This window comes from Acanthopagrus latus, chromosome 22 (genome assembly GCF_904848185.1).
Source record: "Acanthopagrus latus isolate v.2019 chromosome 22, fAcaLat1.1, whole genome shotgun sequence".
NCBI classification, from domain to species: Eukaryota; Metazoa; Chordata; class Actinopteri; order Spariformes; family Sparidae; genus Acanthopagrus; species Acanthopagrus latus.
This window is the reverse complement of record NC_051060.1, coordinates 4,761,205-4,783,052: the sequence shown is the minus strand read 5'-3', so window position 1 is coordinate 4,783,052 and position 21,848 is coordinate 4,761,205. Positions and strand designations below refer to the sequence as shown.

Genomic DNA, 21,848 nt, shown 5'->3' with positions numbered 1-21,848 from the left:
CGACAGACATGGTTATCTGTAGTGGCATCAATAAATATATCTCTTTATTAGTGCATCAATATACATTGGAATGTAGAGCTGGTCCCAGAGTGTTTGGATAAAGTAGAGTATTGCACTTCTATAATCCAGACGTGGTGGTTGTGGATACAGTGTTTGGTGCGTCAGCTGGTTCACAAGATGATTGTTTCCTTCATTCCCTGAGGAGGGGGAAGCATGAAAACATCAGTTTAACTTGGTGAACACAAAACTCTAAACAACATATTTAATCAGCTACTGTTTCAATGATCCACTGACACTTTAGTCACTTTTTAAGAGAAAAATGCTGATGATCCACTGGTTCCAGCTTTTGAATGTGGTCATCTTCAGTTTTTCAGCTGGCTGAAGGCTGTTATGTTTACTTTAAGGCAGAGAGCTTGTTACTGTTGAGGTTTTAGTTGACTAAAGTCAAATAAGACATTTTGAGTTCAGCTTCAGGAGATTCTGCAGTGTTAAAGTTGTGATGGTTCACTCTAACTACAGCACTGTCGCCTTCTAGTCAACCAAACAGCACCGGAGAGAGACTCCATCTGTACCAGTCATGTCACGGCATATGTCAGCTCTTTGGCTACACTACATGATGTCTCTGTATTCGGCTGAAGTCGGCTCATTAGCCTAGCTTAGCATAAAGACTGGCGGCTAGTGGAAACAAAATAAATAGATGTAGCAACATCTTTAAAAGTTGTGAAGATGCAGGATGGTGCTTTGAGCTACACACTCACCACCATGATTACCGATGTATGCAAACATAAAAACCCTATTAATAATTTACAGCTGCAGCAAAATGTTTTTACATTTCTGTTCCACATAAATAAGACACAGAACTACTATATATACACTACACAGAACCAGCATTTGGTTGCAAGAAAATGAAAACTAGTGGAGTAATGAATTTTTGAGAAATAAGAGATGGTGGGGATTAGAATACACAAGGAACGACTTGTATGATCAAATTTAGGTTTGAGAGCCAAACTTGAGAAATTCCTAACTTAAAGATTATTTGGAGTACAGCTGAAGGGAAAGTCTCATGAATTTAATAAAAGCTTGCTATGCTAGGCTAACCACGAGTCTTTCTTTGTACTGACACAAGATTAACATCCATCTTGTTCTTGCACAGAAAGCGAGTAAGTTAAATTTTTCCTTTAGAAAGAAGAAAACAATGTTTTTCTAAACTTCACAGTCCTCTCTTCATATTGAAACTTACAGTAAATACACTGATCTCACACCGTTTCACAACCTTTACTGGTTTATTAAAGGAGTGACTTCTGTGCAGAGAAATTCATCGACACCTGCACCACATTTAAATATGAATGTGTAAAGTTAAACCACACTAACTTTACATTGAAACATCGCTTTGCTTGTCTGAGGCTGATTGTGAGGAAAATCTGAGACATCAAACACACAGGTCACACATCTTGTTCACTACAGAAGATGATTTAAGGTCTGTACCTGAAGCTTATTATCATAAAATGACCTTTAGACTAAACTTACAGGGAATTCTCAGCGCAGAAAAACTTAGACCATATATGATCAGGTTTAGTAGATGTTGAAAGGCTTCCTGAGGGCCTTCCCCTGCTGGGCTGAAGTGTCTGACCCCCTCACTGTGTAAGCCTTCACCGTACACATTAACAAACGTAAGAGTTGAGACTTCTGCTTTATCTCTTTACATTCTCCACTGTCACTTGTTTACCTTGGTGAGTTCAGGGAAAAGCTCCTGCACGGCGATGTCCAGCAGCACATACGTCATCTGAGGAGACACAAAATAAATATCCCTTCAGTAAAGGAGGAAACTGGAGGCTAAGTCAGAGCTTCTCCAGTGTTTGACTGATATCCATCATAACACAGAGAATAAAAACTGCACAAGTGGATTTTAAATGTTATTAGACTTTTTTAGTTTTAAACATTCTTACAACAATAGATTGATTACAGATGTTTTGGTGTTGTCAAAACTGTCATAGCAAAAGTATCATAAAACATTGACTTCAACAGGTGGCCTACTTCACATTTGTAAAAGTAATTATTCAGTCATTAAATAAAAGAAAGGTGATGAACAGATAACTCTGGTGTGTGCGCACTGTAAATTGTGAGGGTGTTGTGCAGAGCTCGTTGAGTTCTGCCTTTTTCATTCCGTCAACATCACGCTATTAACATTCAGAAAATCGATTTTGGACATTTGTGAATAGATTCTGAATTATTTCGAAGTCTGCGACTGGAATTAGATCCCCGCAATGTAGCTGAAACATAAAAATGCTGAGCTATCTAAAGGTTGTAATAACAGAAATACCCGCTGAAGAATAAATTTTACACTAACAGATTTAGGTCAGCTACTACATATCTGCAGACTTCAAGTGAGGCAGAGTGTTGAAATATAAAAAATTTGCTAAAATAGAGATTAGCTCTTAGTGCAATGAGAAAATGCCAGGGATTTCCAGTCTGTGAGATCAGAGGGTAAGAAACTCCGACCATACTGTAAAACAAGGCAGTGATAAACAAACTGACCTGTTCATTGACTTTCTGTCTCCTAAAATGTTTTCAGAAACACAGTGGCCTGTTTAGCTGTGATACCATGTTATGTGACACCAGCTGGGGAGAAACACAGCCCCCCTTTTCTGCTTTTTCCAGTTATGTGGCGTAACAATTTAAAAAATTCTTTAATGTGCCTGAACAAACTAAATAAACACACTCTTAAACAAATATATCCATCCATCCATCCATTTATTTTGATAATTTCATAAAATGTATATTTATAGTATAAAGGGAATTCTTGTATATGTTTTATGAAGGAAGTGTCATCTCATGGTGACACCCTGCAATTAAATGAATGAGCATGTTTACAGTGGAATGCAGGCGCACCCCGGGGGGGGGGGGGTCTCCCAGTGGCTGGCAGTTGACTAGGAACCCGCTGGCAGTCAGTCAACTTAAATAAACAGTTCTGACAGCACTGACATAAAAACAAGCTTCATCAAACTAATCAGGTTTATCTATATGACCTGCTGTTTCTGCCATTTTGTCCCTGTGTACATAAACGTGTGAGCTGAAGTTTTTCTGTTTACCTGTTTGTTGAGGAGGGGCTGCTGCAAAATGTCGAACAGGAGCCGGATGCCTTCGAATTTTGCCTCTTCGCCGATGCACTTTACCACAAAGTCTGAAATCGAACACACACACACATTTTATTTCCTGGACCTTTACCACATTTTACAATTATATGTCTGGTGTGATGTGTCAAAAGTCATGAAAGAGCATGTTTGGGAGTACAGTTATCATATTCCTGACTATAATAATAATAATAATAATAAGTAATCAGTGATCACAACTGATGTGTGTTTGGACAAACAATGACAGCTTAGCCTTATCCACGGTCTAATATTATGATGCAGCTTGAGAACATTTAAAGAAATTACAAATGATCGTCGGGTTCCTTTCATGTTTCAGAAAACAAGCCCCTATGTTAACAGAACTGAGAAATGTATTTCTTGAGCAGATCTGATTTCTGATGAACTCAAAGTTATTTGTTGGAGTCCACAGACCAGCTGAGATGAAGTTTGGGGAAGTTAAAGTAGATAAAACTGTTTTATCTTTCATTAAAAAAAAGAGTCAATTAGTGCCTGGAACTTCAATCTCAAGAAAATACTCTTGGTAAATGAGCCAACTAAACTAAAACAGCAGCCTAATGGCACAAAAAAACTTGGATAAAGCTACCGAAAGTTTTTGTTTTGCAGATTTCCTGTCTGGTTTACATCAGTGTTTCTGTTTCTGAACAATGTTAGAGACTGTTGACATGAATGACTCTGCAGTCAACCAACATTCATTTCTTCAAAGTGTTGTGAAACCTGACCTGGTAAATACTTCATCATCTCCTCAAACGTCTTCTTGGCTCTGATCTGTTTGTCCTCGGTGGTTCGCTCCTCGCTGCTCTCACAGAACACGGCGTCTGCAGGAATAAATCACAAAATTGAACTTTCATACATCAGACAGTTCAAGCGTTATATTTCTCCTTCCAGTGACTCCAACATCCTTTTCCCTTCTTGTGTCTGTCGCTCAAAGTCTGAAGAGGAAAAAACAGCCACACTTATTAAATATACCAAACTTTGTGTAATACCTCAAACTCCACTCTGTATTTGAATATATTTCCCAGAAAACCTTTATTAGAATAGTTCATATTGTTAATGAATATGTGTTTTGAACAACTTTGTCATCCTCAGTGTTTAAACAATATCAGTGATACCACTCTGAATACTGTTAATACTGTTGATTCCTTTGTAAATCAACACAGAAACACACACATAGTCTTTGGTACCTCTGAGCTGTGTGATGAGGGAGACCATGTGGTGTTCCTGGAGAATCTGGTCCAGTTTGGACTGCATGTACTGGTCCATGTAGGCCTCAAACGTGTTCTTCAACAGGATCCTGCCTGCAGACAGGACGTGGTGAAGCCAGTCCGACATGTGGAACACCGTCCTACCTGCCGGTCACGACAGCACAGGCCAAAAAGTCAAAACACAGACCGATCTTAAGAACAGCTTTAATGCTTCATGTGCAACTCATACTGTCTACAATGCATTTTCGTCGGGCAGAAAAGTGTGGGGTCAAAAAGTAGCTGCAGGTCTTTCTAAGCACTGTATTGTAGGCAGCTGGACTTGTTTCAGTTTCTCTAAAACATATCACTGCTCATCCAAGAAGCTTCTACAGTTCTGACTAACTAACTGGAGGGAAGTAGTAAGCTTTAAACCCTGGGCTGGTGTGTCCTTTCAGAGCCTTCAAAGTCATGTTTGACTAACACGCTTACAACAAGTAGATAAAAGCAACTCTCAACATTCAGTGTACATACGCTCTGCTACCACCTATGAAAGTTTTCGACTGATAAAGCTCATGACAGACAGACACAGCTGGATAAAGTTTCTCCTACAGTTCCTGAAATACCAGGGTGACAAGTCAAGTCAAATATATGATTGATTGAATGAAAAAAATCAGCGGTGACGCCACCAGCACCTTTCTGAAACACTGAGATTGGAGTGGCAACACCACAAAAGCGGGGGACTCGAAGCAGCTTTGTGCAGTTTGAGCATTTCTAAAATAAAAGTTCTTCCAAAACGTTATGTGACTTTAAGTAACAACTGTTCACTTACCGACGTACATCATGTAGTCATACATGCCGCCCACTGTGATCATTTCCATGAAGCAGTTGTAGTTGTGTTTCCTCTCCAAACTGTCGGACAGGTTTGCGTTGTTCTTGAACAGGTCGCTGAAGAGCTGCAGGTCAAAGTCGATCATCAGTGAGTCTCAGGAACATTAACATAATACAACAGTGGAAGCTAACATGGTCGCCAATCAAGACCAATCAAGACCTTCATATAATGTATAATATCTATCCCCGATTTAACTCCCGTTAAAAGGTGCAATATGTAAGGAATAGTGCTGGAGGGTAGTGTTAGATTTGACCAAATGTGCCATGTTTGTGCCAATATGACACCTGACATTCTGTACAGATGACAAAATTATATTGTCTAGAACCTTGCTTTGAGAAATAAACATTTTTCTACAATACCTGTATTTACTTTAGAAGGTGTGACATGTTAATTTTAGGTAATTTTTGAATGTTTCTAACTATCAACTAAATGAAAAGAAGCGACAGTGTTGAAGTTCTGTCAAAGACAGACAGACAACCACCTGGACCCGTCTTTAAAGTGCACATAATGTTACCTGCCAGACACACCCCTCATTAATCCAAACTGTCTCCATGGAGAAAAACATTGAGGTCAATCATAATAACAGACAAACTTCTTCCTCCCTGGGAACACAGGAAATGCATTTCCTCCAAGACCTGCTTTAACCTTCTATTCACTCACAGGAAGGCTCTTGATACAGTTTTGAAGATAACTCCTGATCGGTTTTGGCATTTACCAGCGATAGTGACACGAGACAAAACACCCAGCTTTTCTGTGAGCAGGAGGAGGGGACTGTCTTACCTTCTTGTTGTTCTCGGCGGAGGGGCTGAGGATGGTCAGCTCTGGTCGGCTGGGCTTTGGTTTGGGCGACTCACAGGAGTTGAAGAAGGACTGGATGAATGGCTCCAGGTTCTGTCCTTTCTGGAAAACAGACATCAGGAAGTTTCATTTTTTTAATATCATCAGTGTCATGTTGAACTAGTCACAGCGCTGATGGACAAACACAAACGTGTCCTGCTAGGGCTGAGAACTGAGTACTGAGAACTGGAAGGAATACCTGAAGAAACGTGTGATTTTGAGCATCAGTGTTAAACGACAAGCAGTTTCATTAAACATTTCTTTAAATACTTTTCTCTTGCTATGTTAATATGGTATTGCAAAAATACCACAGAAAATTCCCTCTATGTGAAACCTATTTTGCAATAATATTAATATATTATAATATATATAATAATATTTTGGGATTGAGTTTGCCATGTTGTGCTTTCAGCATATTTTTTGCGTATGCCTTTGAGGTCATTCTGGAGAATGTTATGGACGGTATTTGTCATTGTTTTGGATTGTTGCAACATCCGCATAAAGCAAGAATAGCTGTCCACTCTCATGTTGATAAGTGTTAAAAACATGAAAAATATCCCTTTCTGTTACATTTAAAACCGATAAAGAATATATGATTTATTTGCGATTACATGCAAGTTAACTATGGACAATCATGCAATTAATGGTCACAAAATATTTAATCGTAATCGTTTGACAGCCATATTATGAAGTAATTATACTCAAACACACAACCACTGAGAGGAGAAAGGTCTTAATGTCCTGCAGATGTTATAAAACTTGTGTAATGAGGATAATTATTGATTCTTAGGCAGCGAAGTACCAGAAGCAATATCTCTGTACCAGGAGCTTGGTTACACTGGACTGTGGGAATAATACAGGCAGGCATCATCCATGTCTCTACATCAAAACTGACCAATCAGAATCATTGTAGGAGCTTCGGGTGTAACATTTAGAAAAAGAAGAGTTAAATATGAAATTCCAGCAGCACTGACTATACAGTACAGGGAGAATCATAACAAAGAAAGTTAAATTTGTCTCATTTCCCAGGCAGAGAGGTCAGAGGTCAGCTGTATAACAACACCCCAGGATGCTGGAGGATTACTGAATATTTAACTGAACTCTGGTCCTCAAATTAAGAGGGAGACTGAATCCTCTCCTCTGCTTCTCCTTGCACACTTCTTTTCCACTACCAACCATCCACTGCGACCCTGTGTTACAAAAATGACTCCTTTCAAGAATGACCAACGGTTGTTCTCACTGCCAACTGTTCTTTAGCGTTTGGCCCACACTCACACAGGGAAGTGTCAGTAAGAGCGAGATATGAGTTAAAACACCATCTCAATAAACTATCCAGTTTCCTTCAACTTAGAAACATTGCAAAAATCAGACCATTACCATTAATTATACAAACTCAGGAGAGACTCACCTCTTTTATCAGCTTTCCTGGAACCGACTTGAAGATTTTTCCTGTGAGAGACAGAACACAGTAAACAAATCGGACTAAAACTGCAAGTCCCAGTCCACAGTGCGGAGAGTTTGGTTCATGATTCTCCAACACAGATGTACATTTTAAGACAGAGGTCAGATTCAGCGAGGGGTTGTTCATAGACACATCAATCTGATGCACAAATGTGTCATTAGGAAAAATGTTTTATCACTTTATATTTTCAATTATCAGTTTTCAATCAGACCAAAGTCTTATGAATGGAGCTCTGTGTATATTGTGTTCATGTCCTAAAACCTCATGGCTTCTTAACTGAGGAAAAAACATGAAGAAAGAGTATATCTGCTATTGTGGCCTCCTGTCTATAAGATAATGTTCTAGGATTAGCCTTTAAGCTATTTGGAAAGTTGCCCAAAATGTAAATCAAAAATAGAAATGAATTATCACCAACAGGATGTCACATATAGTAAGATTCATACTTTCACCTTGACATGACAAGCTTCAGATACAGAGGAGATGTATGATGTGAACGTACCCAGGTTGACATCAGGCAGCATCCTGTCCAGGAACTGAGACTCCATACTGTAAGGAGACAGGAAGTCTGCCAGCAGCTGACTGTTACTGAGCTCTGGATGCTGCAGGAGTCTCTGCACACACACACACACACACACACACACACACACACACACACACACACACACACACACACACACACACACACACACACACAACAAAAAACATTTACAGTAACAGCTGTTTATCTCTAGAACACAAACTTAAATTATCTAATTATTTCAAACATAATTTTTGACTGTACATCTTGTGTCTCCAATGTCTCTTTCCACCAAACATCATATGGGTTAGGGGATAGGGTTATACAGCTTGTGTAATCCAAGTCCCCAGAAGCCCCGAGATCGCAAACTCATTGAGAAAGACGAAATTTACACTCTCGACATGCGTTCGAGCTTGTGCAACCCCCTTCAGACAGGGTGTGTGTTTAATGCTCTTAGCGTAGTAGCTACAGTGAGGACGTCCTCTTAAAAAAGGGTGTAAACAATTTCTTGTCAAATCAGTTTGGGGTTTTGAATCTCTGGGCTTCTATAGACCTGGATTGCACTGGACTACAAAACTTCCCCTGACCTTCCATCAGCATGGGAGAGAAGAGATAATGACTGAAGTTATTAACTTCCTTTAAATTCTTCCTGATATTGTTTTGTTTTACTGCCCCCTAATGATAATATAGTAACACCTGTACATCAACATATATTCAGTAATAATGAGTTTTTTTCCCCATTCAGTTATAATCTCATTCTTCTACCTAAACAAAAAAAAGCCCCTGCACCAAAGACAAACAGTGAATAATGATCTACAACAGTTACCTGTAAATATTCCTCAAATTCTTCCCTTTTTGATGCGAGGAACTCATAATTCTTTGGTCCAATAATTCTTTTGGATGGAAGCTGTGCATCTGCAAATGTGCCTGGAAAATAAAAATTGGAATAAAAAATGTTCTTGAAAAAACAAGACAAGACTAGATGCTAATACTGTCATTACAATAAGAAATCTGTCAGTTATTCATTCAAAGTCTGTTGGTAGAGGCTCCTTTTTACCGTGGAACTCTGTAAGTTTGGATTCAAGTACGTAGAACTCCAGATATCTTCTGTAGACCGACCATTTCTCAGTTTCATGACCGACTGCGAGAAAAAGGAAAAAAAATCCAGCATGTCTGACAAGTTGAGGCTAAAACTGACATTGAACACAAGGTGCAGACTCCATGTTGAATGTGAGAGACTTACATTACTATTTGGTATAACAATAAATAAATCAGGTTAGTTATTCAACTGTCTCCTGCTTTTAAGTCCATGGAAACCAAGTCCTTGAGAGAATATGTAAATTAATCTGTAAATTAAGAACATATTAAATTAACCTGGCCCCACAGTATTGCTTGATCATGAACAAGATAACTTGAAGAAGTAAGAGTTTAAATCAAACTGGCACATGACATAGTTTGAGTTGTTGACTGTTTTAGTCAGAAAAAAAATATCAAGACGTCCAACTCTCAGGGTCTAATGTGTGTCTGTGTTTTCCCTATGAGTTAAAAGCAGCTCAGCGCTGTTGAAACTCTCCACTCCTATGACTCTCCACACCAGAAAAGTCTTATGACAGGGGCAGCTTGTGTTTTTTTTACCTCCTTGTTCACTCACCTTCCTTCCTGTCGTTGCGTTCCACATCTATGCAGAAGACGGGGATCTTCTCCCTCTTGATCTCATCTTCGTAGATGTCGATGTAGGGGATGGTGATGCTCCAGGCCAACAGGTTCCTCAGGGCGCCCGGTGTGCTGGCCGGCTCAGCAGGGGAGTCATCCTCCATAACGACGGTCGCCTCCTCCACCTGCAGGGACAGAAAGAATCAAACCGGAGAACAATTCAAATTCAAAAATGCTGTGAAATTATGTTGTTTATGAAAGATTCTAAGTTGGTTTAAAAGACAAAATCATAACTATAAAGACAACAATATGTTTAAATGTAACCTGTCTGATTCCTCAGACTTAAAGAACCACAAACACTCACTGCATCATCGTCGAAGTCGTTCATAGCACTCGGTGGCAGCATGGCTCCCTCCATGGTCGTGCTCTTGAACACACCTTTGATTTTGCTGCCAATTCTGCTGATCCCGAACGACTCCCCACGTTTCGAAAAATTCCTAGGGTCAACAGAGAAATTTAATGACCCATTTGTAAAAGCAATCATACAATAATACTACACAGTCCTCTAAAACACATCTCATCTATCCAGAGAAATTATTCTGAAACAATTCTTTCTTTGCTTCCCTTCATCTTGTTTTTCTTTTGCCGCTTCTATATGTCATGATAATGCTCAAATGTTGGAAATCTCAATTCATCTGTAATTTTGTACTTCCACTGTTTGATTGAACAGTTGTACTGTTTTCCCTATGACTAGTTGACAGCATTTCACTTCATGCTATAACAACTGATAGGAGAAACAAATTCATTTTCTCTGTATGATGCATCAGTCATGCTGCAGACATGCAGTACAAAGAATGACTGTGAACACTACATGCCATTTTCTCCCACAGCCAGAGCAGTGTGCAGAACTGAAAACACATTTCTAATATTTCACCAGCTGATGTAAGCCTTCTTCTAATAACCTGGCAAAGTGCCCGATTGATCCAACAAATCGATCAGGTTTAGCAATTTGTTTTTAGCACTTTCCTGTCCTCAAATTCCCCCAAGGTACATTTGATTTTAAAAGAGCTACAAGTCAGACTTCTACCACAGCTGAGAGGTCACGAATCAATGCCAATGATTCAGACATTACTGAACCATCTGAGACGCTCACCTCTGAAACTTTGTCTCCTTTGGAACAGAAAGTCAGAAGAGTACAGGTGTCAACCAGAATGTTAATACTGAGCTTGCTTGACACTTGTCTTTCTATTACTTTGAGCTGCTTTTAATGTATTAAAGGTGGTGTATGGTTATAATATATTTTTTTAAAGACTGCCATTAACAACTGTTTTTACTGTTGATTAATCTGTCATCAATGAGTTGTTGGTCTATAAAATGTCAAACAATGATGAAAAATGACAATCAGCGTTTCGTGCTGTTTTGTTTTGTCCACAACACAAAGAGGAGGGAAAAGAACCCAGAAAAGATTCACATTTTAGAAGCTACAATCATAGAATATTCACTTTTTTCTAAAAATAAATGACTAAAATGAATGAATCGATTATCATTATTGTAGGCAATTAATTTAATAGTTGACAACAAATCAATTAACTGTTGGCAGCTCTTGCTTATTTTGCTAAATAGAGTAAAAAATAATATTTTCTGCTTTGTGTTGTATCAAAATAAGGATTGCTTTGGCATCATATTTACATTCAGGTATTATATTGGTAGAGCTAGCCTCATTACTCTTACTAATGATGGCAAATGGCACTGTTGGAGAAAAGACAACTTCACAGTCTCTACTGTCACATCAAGACTCCAAAGCTCCACTGCTGAGTGTAATGAAGGATGGGAGTGACTGAAAGTCTCGTTCTCAGGTTAAAAAAACATGCCCAATCCCTGCCAGAGACAAACTCAACCCATCATCAACAGATACCCGTAACACACTTCTTAATACCCCTGTAGTGTTGCTTGTACCTGTTGTCTTAAACAGGTCTATTGTCTCAAACATGAAGTTAAAAGTGCAAGCATCAGCAGGACAAAAGCCACAAAAGCCCAGCAGTGGCTCGTGGTGTTAACATTACTTCTGCAGCCAACCTTTGACAAAGCAAACTACAGTGAAATATACTGCATCAGTTTGTTGACAGGCAGCAAACTCTGTGGGGTCAGCCGACATGCCGAAGACCTACTTACCTGTTTTCTTCCAAGCTGAAGCTATTTCTGGAATAAGATACATGAGCAACTAATGATGACAGTCTGGACAGAAGACCTTCAGGACTGCTGTCACTACTACAGTACAGTACAGTTAAGAGCAAAAACACCTCAATCTACCACTGTCAGAGAACATTTTTGGTGGATTGCATTATTCATTTTCAAGAAATAAAATGTGAACAGAAGAGTATCTTTGACCAAGTGAATGCAGCTTTCACTATATCACTATTAATATAACTGTGGAATGAGTTATGACCCTCACCCTTACTGTCCCAGTACTTCCATCTATGGCACTGATCTTTTCACATACACTGAAATTTGTATCCATTAAAGACAGACTTTGTCATTAAGTGAATAGTTTTAATTTTTCTCTCATGGTGTTTTTATCAGCATGTAGATAGAGGAAAGTTTTGTGAGAACATGTATAACTTCCCTCTCTTTGTGTTATTATTCCTACATGAAAGATACCACAAAACAATCCACATCACCAACCTGCTGATCCTGTTGTTCCTCGTTGGAGACTCGACTCCTCTCAGCAGGTGTCTGAAGTACTGAACAAAGACAGGAGACACAGTCAGTGAATAGATTACGACTCATGAAGTTGTGCTTTGACAAAATGGCACACACTAAACTGTTGACCAAGCACACCCCCTCATCACAACAACACCACCCGATGGCAGTGGCCCCCCGGCAGGACACACCGCAAACACTGCTCAGGAACCACTCGAGGAACACAATAAAGAGCCCAAGGTGTTGACTGGGCCTCCAAATTCCCCAAATCGCAATGCGATCAAGCATCTGTAAGATGTGATGTACAGGTCTGATCCATGGAGGCTCCACCCCCAACATACAGGACCCAGACCAGTTAGTCAGAACTGAAGAGGCCTCTTTGATGAGAGGTGAAACATCTTCAAGAAATGAAGACACACGTCCTGTTGCCTATGATACACCACTTAGAATTAATCTCCAATATCTAAAATGCCTTTCCTGACCCAGATTCAATTTCAACCTCACTGGACAGATCAGATCAATTCTGGAATACGATCCATGAACATTTGATGCAAATTCTTTTGTTCTCAGGTTCGTAGCTCTCTAGCCATCAACAAGCTCCAGCTCCTACAACATGTGTTTTACTGTTTTGGCATTCCTTCTGGGAGGTCCATATTCCGAGGGCAGTCTGTCTAATTTCCTCATATAAGTTGCCAAATACTCAAGTTACTAAATGACTGGTCCTGCAACGTTGCTTTGTAGGTTTTAGTGTGGGACATTCCTCTTTTATTTGATGAGTGAAAGATCTATTCAGCCGATATCCTCTGTTGCACTCATATCTGACTGCGCCACTTCAGTTAACTGCTTCAGTTTACCCATTCGTTCATTCAGGTCTGTTACTTTACCTCTCTCAACCTTCTGAGAATCTCAGCCTTGTTCATTATGCCCTTGTTCCCAGTAGGCTCGACCTGACAAGATGGTGGCCTGTTTTTCTTTTTGGCTTCTTTTTGAGATTCTTGTTGTCTTCCTGAGTTGTTTATAGCTGTAGATGTGCTCATGCCTGCTTTGGCTGTTTGTTATGTTATAGAATATTTGAATGGCAGCAAGAAAAAGCAGACAACAACTAAATTGTGGGGGAGCTCAGACCCGAGTATCTCATGGCCTCATTAAATCTATATTTTGAATACATTTTCATACAGACACTTCACTCTTAATCTCAGTTGCTCATAAAAATGTTTTTTTTTTGTTTACATATTTAGAGTCCTTCAGAAGTAACACGCGGACATGTTGGTGAGTGTTTGAGCTCTTACTTCATCGCTGTGGCAGAACATCGGAGTGAAGACTCTCTCCAGCAGAGATAGGACGTGTTCATACGCCTCAAACAGGCAGCGCATCGTCTGCAGCTTTACCACATCGGTGTACGGACCTTTAGCAACTGAAAGAGACAGAAAGCTTATCATTCAACTGTTTATCTGTTTAGAAAGTTAAGGAGGTTTACAGTGGAGAGAAACAGAAAAGTATATCAAGTTTATACAGAAATAGCACTCCACTCTAAATTGTTTAAAGAGTAACTCAACACCAGGCTGAGACGAGTGAAGGTTTCGTGTCCATTTCACTTCTGAACACATCAAGTTGGCACAGAAATGTCTGATCTGTGAGGACAACAGCCAGTTCACCTGTGCATCACTGCAGCCACATGAGAAGTAAAACCACTGGGGGCCAGAAAAAAATGACTAAAAGGCTAAAATTCCTCATTTGCGCTTATTGCTCAACTCATACAATAAACAGTGGTAAGCTAATTCAACAAATCTCAGATTAATTATGTAATTCATCGGTTATTACAAACATATTCCAAAACATTAGTGTTTAAACTGCCATGTCATTTTCATGTTTGTTTGACTGCTTAGCATTTTGAAGCTTTCACAGTTATTAGGGATGCACTACATATATCTGACTGATAAATGATCAGCCCAATATCGGAAAAGTTACATTATCAGTTAAGAAATTATAGCGCATAATACAAAGCAGAATTACTTTTGTTGACTTAGCAAGTGCAGCATCTACACACAGTAGGTGGTGGTATGGACCGAACACAGAAAAGAAGAACAACAAACACACTATAGTCAGATTTAAAAAAAAAAAAAAAACAGTCAAAAGTGTTGTAGCAGAGGCTGAGGTATCCAAACATCAAGTTCCTAATATGGATCCAGAGCCAAAAACTATAGAGCCTACATTCCCATAATGTAACTCAACTGTTTTTTGAATGGAAGACATTTATGTTGAACTGTGGGGAGTTGAGAACCCTCATGAAATCAATATTGACAAAGTCAGAGATTTATTTCAACCTTAAAAGGCTTCTTTTAAATGTACTGACTCACAGCTGCACTGACAGTGAGGTAATGAACATTATGTCCTCTTACTGTTCCTTATCTCCTCCACGATGAACTTGTCGAAGCTGATCTTGTCAATGCTTTCATCCAGGCAGTAGGTCTCATAAATGTGCACCACCTCGCCGTGCAGACGCTGCAGCTCAGAATCACCCAGCTCTGGACTCAGGATCTTATCGTTAAACTCCTCTGGAGGATACAACAACAGGGACAATCATGAGTGTCCCGATATACGCATGTCACAGAGGCAAATACTTTACAAATCACACATAATTCGTTATAAACCATTATGAGTGTAGGGTCAGAAAATGAGCAGTTGGGTGATTGAAAATGCTGAACTCTTCATTCCTGTTGATCTTTGAGGGCCAGCAGAATAATTAACTGAAATTTGAGGGTTAGAGCTCAGCAACTGAGCTGCATTCAAGGATATAGTTTGTGGTTGATGGTTGCTCTTACCCACAGTGAGGCAGAACTGCAGCACGTGCACAGCTCCCTCCTGCTTCAGGAAGTTCATGAAACGAAAGAGGAGATCCTGCTGTTCCCTGATCTCCTTCAGCTCCAGCTTCAGCACCTGCACGTCCAGAGGGAAACGTTTTCATTACCGGAAATGTTTGAAACGATACCAAATTCAGACAATGAGATAAATACATGCAAAATGATACACAGATACACAGGATGTTAAGCGATGGCAAGGGGGACAAGAAGTCAGAACCTTCAGTAAAAGTAAGAAATATTTCTCTATATTCAATTCAACAGAAATCAGTCGATTCTGTAATGACTAATAATGTCCATCTCTGTCTCGGTGAGATACTCACAGACTGTTTCTTGTTGCTGACGTCTGCATATTTCTGTAAAAATGGAACCAGGGCAGACGGAGGATCTGTGGCTGGTTCTGGCTGGAGACACGAAGAGAAAAGTTGAAAAACCTCATTCAATTACAAACTGTGGCTCAACAGGTTTTATTGTTGTGTGTTTTAATTTGTAATGATATGTAATGTAATGAGTAGTCCTGAAATATTCTTGTTACTTACTGGAGTGTCATCAACAAATATCAGCACCATGAGGTTCACAGTATCCTGAAATGATAACACATACAGCTTTTTTTTTAAGTTTATCATGTTTATATGACGTATCATATCTATCAGTGTGAGGGCATAACATTTTGTGGAATTACGGTATAATAAAGTGTTTGTTCAACCAGAAAACCCCTCTGTTTTCATTCATTTAAGACTCATTGTACCATTCATAACTTGGACACAAAACATGGAAAAATAGGGTCCAGATTTAAAAATACAAAAATATTAATATCATTACTAATATAACATTTCTGATAATTTGGTGAGAAAAAATACATTCCATAAAATGTTGATATCATCGTACATTATGACCTGCTTATTCATTATTGGAGTTTCTTCAAGACAAACATGAACCCTGTTCTACTCACAGGGTCAGCAATGAAATCCATGGTTGGTAACATGACAGATCCAGCCATCACTTCCCGCAGCAACAGAGCCAGAGACCTGAACAAAGTATAATTACAGTCGTATAATTACAAACAGTGTGCTTCCTTCCCAGGATTAAGGAATTGTTGTTTACATTTCAAAATCCACATCCAGTCAGTTAGGAGTCTGGTTTGTGTCTACCTGCAGTCTGTAGCTTTGGGAGGCATGACGTATGGAAACAGCATCTCCGTCAGCTTCCTCAGGTAGAGCAGCTCATCTTTTCGGCTGCGCAGAGCGATGTGAAGATCAGCGCCATACTCATCCAGAGCTGCCTGTTGTAAACCCTCCGTATTCTTCACTGCAGACAATACAATGAAGAACATTGGTGGATATTATCATATTATTCTGGAAATGTCAAATTATTATGTTTTTTTGGTTGTTTTTTTACGTTTTAAAACAAGTCCCAGTTAATTCAGTTGTTGAGGGGAATGATGCAATGCTGTTTTGCTGTGAAGCTTCAGAAATGTTTTGTGGTCTGTGGAACTTCGCCTGAATTTCCACCAGAGTGATGCTGACTAATTCTACTTTTTCAATGAACTTCTTACTTTAACAGGCATACATACCTTTTTCATGAGCTTTTGCAACAATTTCAATGTGCTTCATTGCAGCTTTCATCACTTTGTCTGCAAACACAGAAGGAACATCAACCTGCAAAATAGAAGTGAAACATTACTGAAAGACAATTATCACAATTTATCTCTGGGATTAGACAATAATAAAATATTTTAAGCATGTCTGTCTGTGATCCTGCGATCATGCCTAAATTTCCTTGAAACTATTTGAAAGTCTAAATTCATGCTGCTTAGATCAACTTCAAACTAGACGACAGTTCACTGAGATGACAATAATTGCAGTGAAATGTGAGACCAAACAAAATGTCTTGTCATGATGGAACAGCCTGCATTTGACTTTTCTGATCTCTTTTGTTAGTTAGCCTGAAAATCCAGCATCAATGAGAGAACCTTTACACACCCCTGAGTGTGCTGCGCACAAATCTGTAGAGCTACAAAAAAATACTCTTTTAATTGATCTGTTGATCCAAGAAAAAAAAAAAAGAATCAGCAAGTATTTATGTCACATTTTGTGCAAAAATACCAAATAATTGGCCGGGTTCCAGCTACTCAATTTTAAAGATTTGATGCTCTCGCTTGTGACATGTTATTTTAAATAGAAAACTGAGTTTTGGTCTGTTGATCAAACAAAATGAGTAATATGATTCAGCTCCTCATTATAAAGGCCATTTTAGGCAGATACTCAAGAAAATAACCCAAAGATTGCTGACAGTGAGAGTGATTTGTTACGGCTTTTATCCTGGCGGTCTGAGCAGAGTTTAAGCATCACCTTCTGAGCCCGTCGCACGAGCACTGATGCGAAGAAACGAAAGGTCAACCTTACTTCATCCAAACATGCCTCGTCATCTGTGATGTCCCTGAAAACCACAGGAAAGTTTGTAACTTCTCAACTTCTCTTTAACTAACATTCGTTAGACAATAACATTCCTTGGGAATTCTTCTCACCTGTACCAGGGATACACAAAGTTCTCAAGAACTAACTCGAATACCTACAAGACACAGAAACCAACAGTCAGAGGGGGTTAACAATTTTGTCAGTATAACAGTTACACTTATTAAAATGATTATCAATTGATATGTTTCCATCTCTGAGGTACCTCTGCTATTGAAGCGTCTACTTTTGAATGAACCTTCAGGTCCAACCATGGCTGATAGTTTTCAAGGAGGAGCGTCGGTCTGCAAAAAACAAAATATTTGATCTCATCATCAGAATATGCTTGCTGAATGCATCTCAGCTCAAAACACACAGAACTACACAGATCATAAGAAGCTTTAGTGTGAAATTTTGTTCCAGCGTTGATCAAATTACTTGGGAGCGGAGTCCATGACTGGCTGAAGTGTTTTTTTGTCAGAAGTACATGCATTCATCCTGAACTGTCACGGTACTTTCTGTTCTGTTCACCAAGTATCCCATGAAGTGTTTATCTGCTCAGAGATCCTGTAAACCTACCGGTGACGTTTGCACTTGACCTTCCCACACACAGCACAGCTGTGGCCCAGAGGAAACAACTCCTGCTCCTGGCGCTGGCCGAGAAAAAAAAAACAATCACTCATTCCCTTAATCTTTTACATCACATATCATTAACTATGTCCAGACATTTTCTGAGTGCACACTTGACAACCCACTCCAGTTATTCAGATGTAGTTCAATATCAAACAGGCTTCACACACTTCTCAGCTCAACATGTCAGATGTGTGACTTACTTTGTTTCTTGGCTTTGTGGTGAAGAAGATATTTGGGAGAAGCGTCTCTGGTCCAATGGAGCAATAGAAAGTGATGACACCAGCCAGGAAAGACCAGAAAACCATCAGAATGTGGATATACCTGCAGGGACATTATATACTGTTGTAATTAACCACAAGGGAACATTAATCAAAGTTCCTCTTTGTATTCACTGCATGTGCACTGCATCTATTGCCGTTAACATGTTTTAGGTAAAGTAATAGCTTTTATTGTTCTAGTCATAGTAGGAAATAGTAGAGCTCTTTTTAAGATTTACATTTTTTATCCAAATGGAAACTGTCAAGGCAGTGTATGACCGTGATAACATTTCAGTCAAAACATTACCAAAAAAGGTAAAGAAAGAAAAAGAGAAATTCTGGCACTACAAGCTTGCTGAGTATACATGAAGAGCACTCTCCTATTTCAAATAAAGTAAACTTTAGACATTTTCCTTTGAATCCCCCATCACACTTCACTTTAATGAGACCTTTTTCCAGTAAAACAAGGTCAAACTAAGAGCAGCATTGTACACTGGAGCTGCAAAAATTAGTCAATTAAAACAAATTAACCTCTAGCTTTTATGATCAATAATTAATACATACAGTCTTTTTTCAAGCAAAATTGTCAAATGTTCATGAAAGCAGATTAACAACTATTTGGGTTTTGTACTTATGCTTGGTAAAAAAGCAGTCTGAATTTGGGTTCTGAGAAACTGCAATGAGCAATTTTCATAATCTTTTACATTTTATAAACTAAGCAATTAATTGAGTCATCATGGAAATAATCGGCAGATTAACAAATGATATAATTAATCATTAGTTACAGCCCTATCATACATAGACAGAAATTAGTAAAAAAATCAATCAATCTAACAATACTTCAAGGTGGGCAGAGACTGCTGCATATATCAACGTGTGATGCATAAATACTGGATACATTTAAGAATTCATCTAGTATTTTATGGAATTTGGGGTTATTTCACTGATTTTAATCATCTAATCTATGTAAAATATCAACACTATGTGAAACAACTGACCCCAAAGTGACATCTTCAAATGTTAAAGAAACCTCAAATCATGACTGTATTTCGATGTAATTAAATCAAATCAAATTAATCTAAAGGGGCACTATGACGTTTTGAAGAATGACCTTTTATGATGGGAGAGTTGGGCAGCTGTGTAAAGTCTTCTCTAGCACATCCCAAAGATTCTTAACAGGGTTGAGGTCTGGACTGTGTGGTGGCAAATCCATGTGTGAAAATGATGTCTCATGCTCCCTGAACCACTCTTTCACAGTTTGAGCCCGATGAATCGCGGCATTGTCATCACCGATTAGTATTTCTCTTAGGACTGCACAGCTGTTTAGTTTCAATCCCTTGAGTTCTCTTCACATTGTGTGTGTGGAAATGGTCTTACTTTCACTATCAAACACTGCTGTGAGTTCTATTGTTGATTTTGTACGATTTGATCTCAGCAAAAGTGATCTCAGATCACGATCATTGAAGATTTTTTTCTGACTGCATTTTTTCCACGATGATGATGGTTCACCACTATCCTTCCAGGGGTTTAATAATGCCTTAGATAGATCTTAACCTAATTTTAGTAGTTTCAGCAATCTTCGTAGTGGATTTCTTTGCTTGATGCAGGCCAATAACTGGACCCTTCTGAAACAGAGTAATATCTTTTCCAGGACCACAGGATACGTCATCAGATATGGTTGTTTAAGAAATGAGAAGCTACTCACTGCATCAGTTAGAGTTAAAGAACTTGTTGCCAGCTGAAACACATTACTCTCTGCAGTAATTTTCCAATGGAAGGCTCTTTTTAATTTGCTTCATGAGTGCATTTGTAAGTTGCTGCTACAAACTTCATCAATCAATTGGTACACTCCTCTCTCTTGTATAGCTACTTTATACCTTCTGCTTCATTAATATATTAGGTCATATTTACATTACTTTATTGTATGATTACTATCATTAGTGGCAGTAGTAGTATTTCTAATATACATTTTATCTATCAACCATTCTGTAATGGAGCTCTAAGCATAGTATCTACTTCTCTTCAGCCATCACTGTGAATAAATCAGGTTTAAATAGAGGCTGTGCAGCTTATAAACAGAAGCAGTGATGATTTATGACCCACAGGGGTGAAACACAGATACACAGCTGTGGCCTGATAAGACCGCAGTAGCAGGTCAGACATCACATGACACCGTCGTTATCCGACATTGTGCAGCTCTGCGAACACACTTCGCTTGATGTACCTTTACCTGTTGAGAAGCACGGTCAGAGACAGCATGGATAGCAGCAGGAAGCAGAAGACTGGATACTGACGTCCAGCTTCTCTCAGGACGTCAAGCTTTAGTCCCCGCTTCAGATACGTTACAACACCCTCCATCCTGTAGAAGGACCTGTTGATACCGAGGAGAAACACTCACTGGAACAGCTGACACGTTTACTTTAAAGTGACTCTTCGGTCGGTTTTAATGACGTATATCGATTGCCAGTGAGGTTAAACATTTACAGTTTGAGTTTAAACTAGTTTGGTCGAAGGAGCCGTTTAAGCTAACTCGGCTAACGCTGGCTAACGAAAACAATCGTGTTTTTTTCCCCCAACTTACAGCGTCAAAACTACCGGAGCACCTCTTCATAGAGTCAAACACATTTTATCCACAAGCATAGTCTTCGTCTGCCCACCAGTCCGGAATTCAGGTGACTTTTGCCAGTTTCCAAAGTTTTTACTTCATGTTTTGCATATTTTAAAGTCCCGAGATGCTTCCTTGACAGATGGATTGCTTGCTAATCCGAGCAGGGTTGCCAGATCCGTCAAAAACACGCATGATCACGACTGAACATGGCGGTCCGTGTTTTTCAAGAGAAAAGTACCGCCTGTGGTCTTCTTAAAACACAGTTTAATGGAATTAAATGGCAAACAGTGATGTTCGTCAAATAAATGGTCCATTCTATTGATAGAGATTAAATCAATGGATTCACCTGTGCTTCATCAAAGTTTAAAATCGTCATTGATTTGCTAGAACTACAAAGAACCTTAGATATCTTAGATATTTTTTTTTAACTTAAGATATTTCATTTAGCTATTACTTTAAATGATATATAATCAATCAAACTTCATTTATATAGCACATTTCAAACAAATCAAAATGAAATTTCAAAGTTCTATACAAGTGATTGAAAGAAAACATGGTATAAAACAGGTTTAGAGACTATTGCACACCAATTGCAATTAAGTGAATAGTTAAAAATAATAAAAGATAAGAAAAAGATGAAAATAAGCA

The 21,848-nt window shown here is 38.9% G+C and overlaps 1 protein-coding gene across 1 annotated transcript; it reads right to left on the bottom strand.

Moving 5' to 3' along the window:
- Window positions 1–12: 12 nt before the first annotated feature.
- Window positions 13–21,387, bottom strand: snx14 (sorting nexin 14). The gene is made up of 29 exons (XM_037087517.1): window positions 21,174–21,387; window positions 20,823–20,963; window positions 18,536–18,656; window positions 18,282–18,355; window positions 17,929–18,007; window positions 17,777–17,820; window positions 17,601–17,688; window positions 16,823–16,907; window positions 16,401–16,557; window positions 16,202–16,277; window positions 15,789–15,833; window positions 15,573–15,653; window positions 15,214–15,328; window positions 14,791–14,946; window positions 13,681–13,805; window positions 12,374–12,432; window positions 10,056–10,188; window positions 9,690–9,876; window positions 9,096–9,179; window positions 8,865–8,965; window positions 8,021–8,132; window positions 7,468–7,508; window positions 6,003–6,122; window positions 5,163–5,286; window positions 4,334–4,498; window positions 3,872–3,967; window positions 3,090–3,181; window positions 1,727–1,783; window positions 13–197 (listed from the first exon to the last, which is right to left on the bottom strand). Exons 2-29 carry the CDS (start codon window positions 20,948–20,950, stop codon window positions 171–173), a joined length of 2,772 nt encoding a protein of 923 aa, XP_036943412.1. The 5' UTR covers window positions 20,951–20,963; window positions 21,174–21,387; the 3' UTR covers window positions 13–170.
- Between the last annotated feature and the right edge of the window lie 461 nt (window positions 21,388–21,848).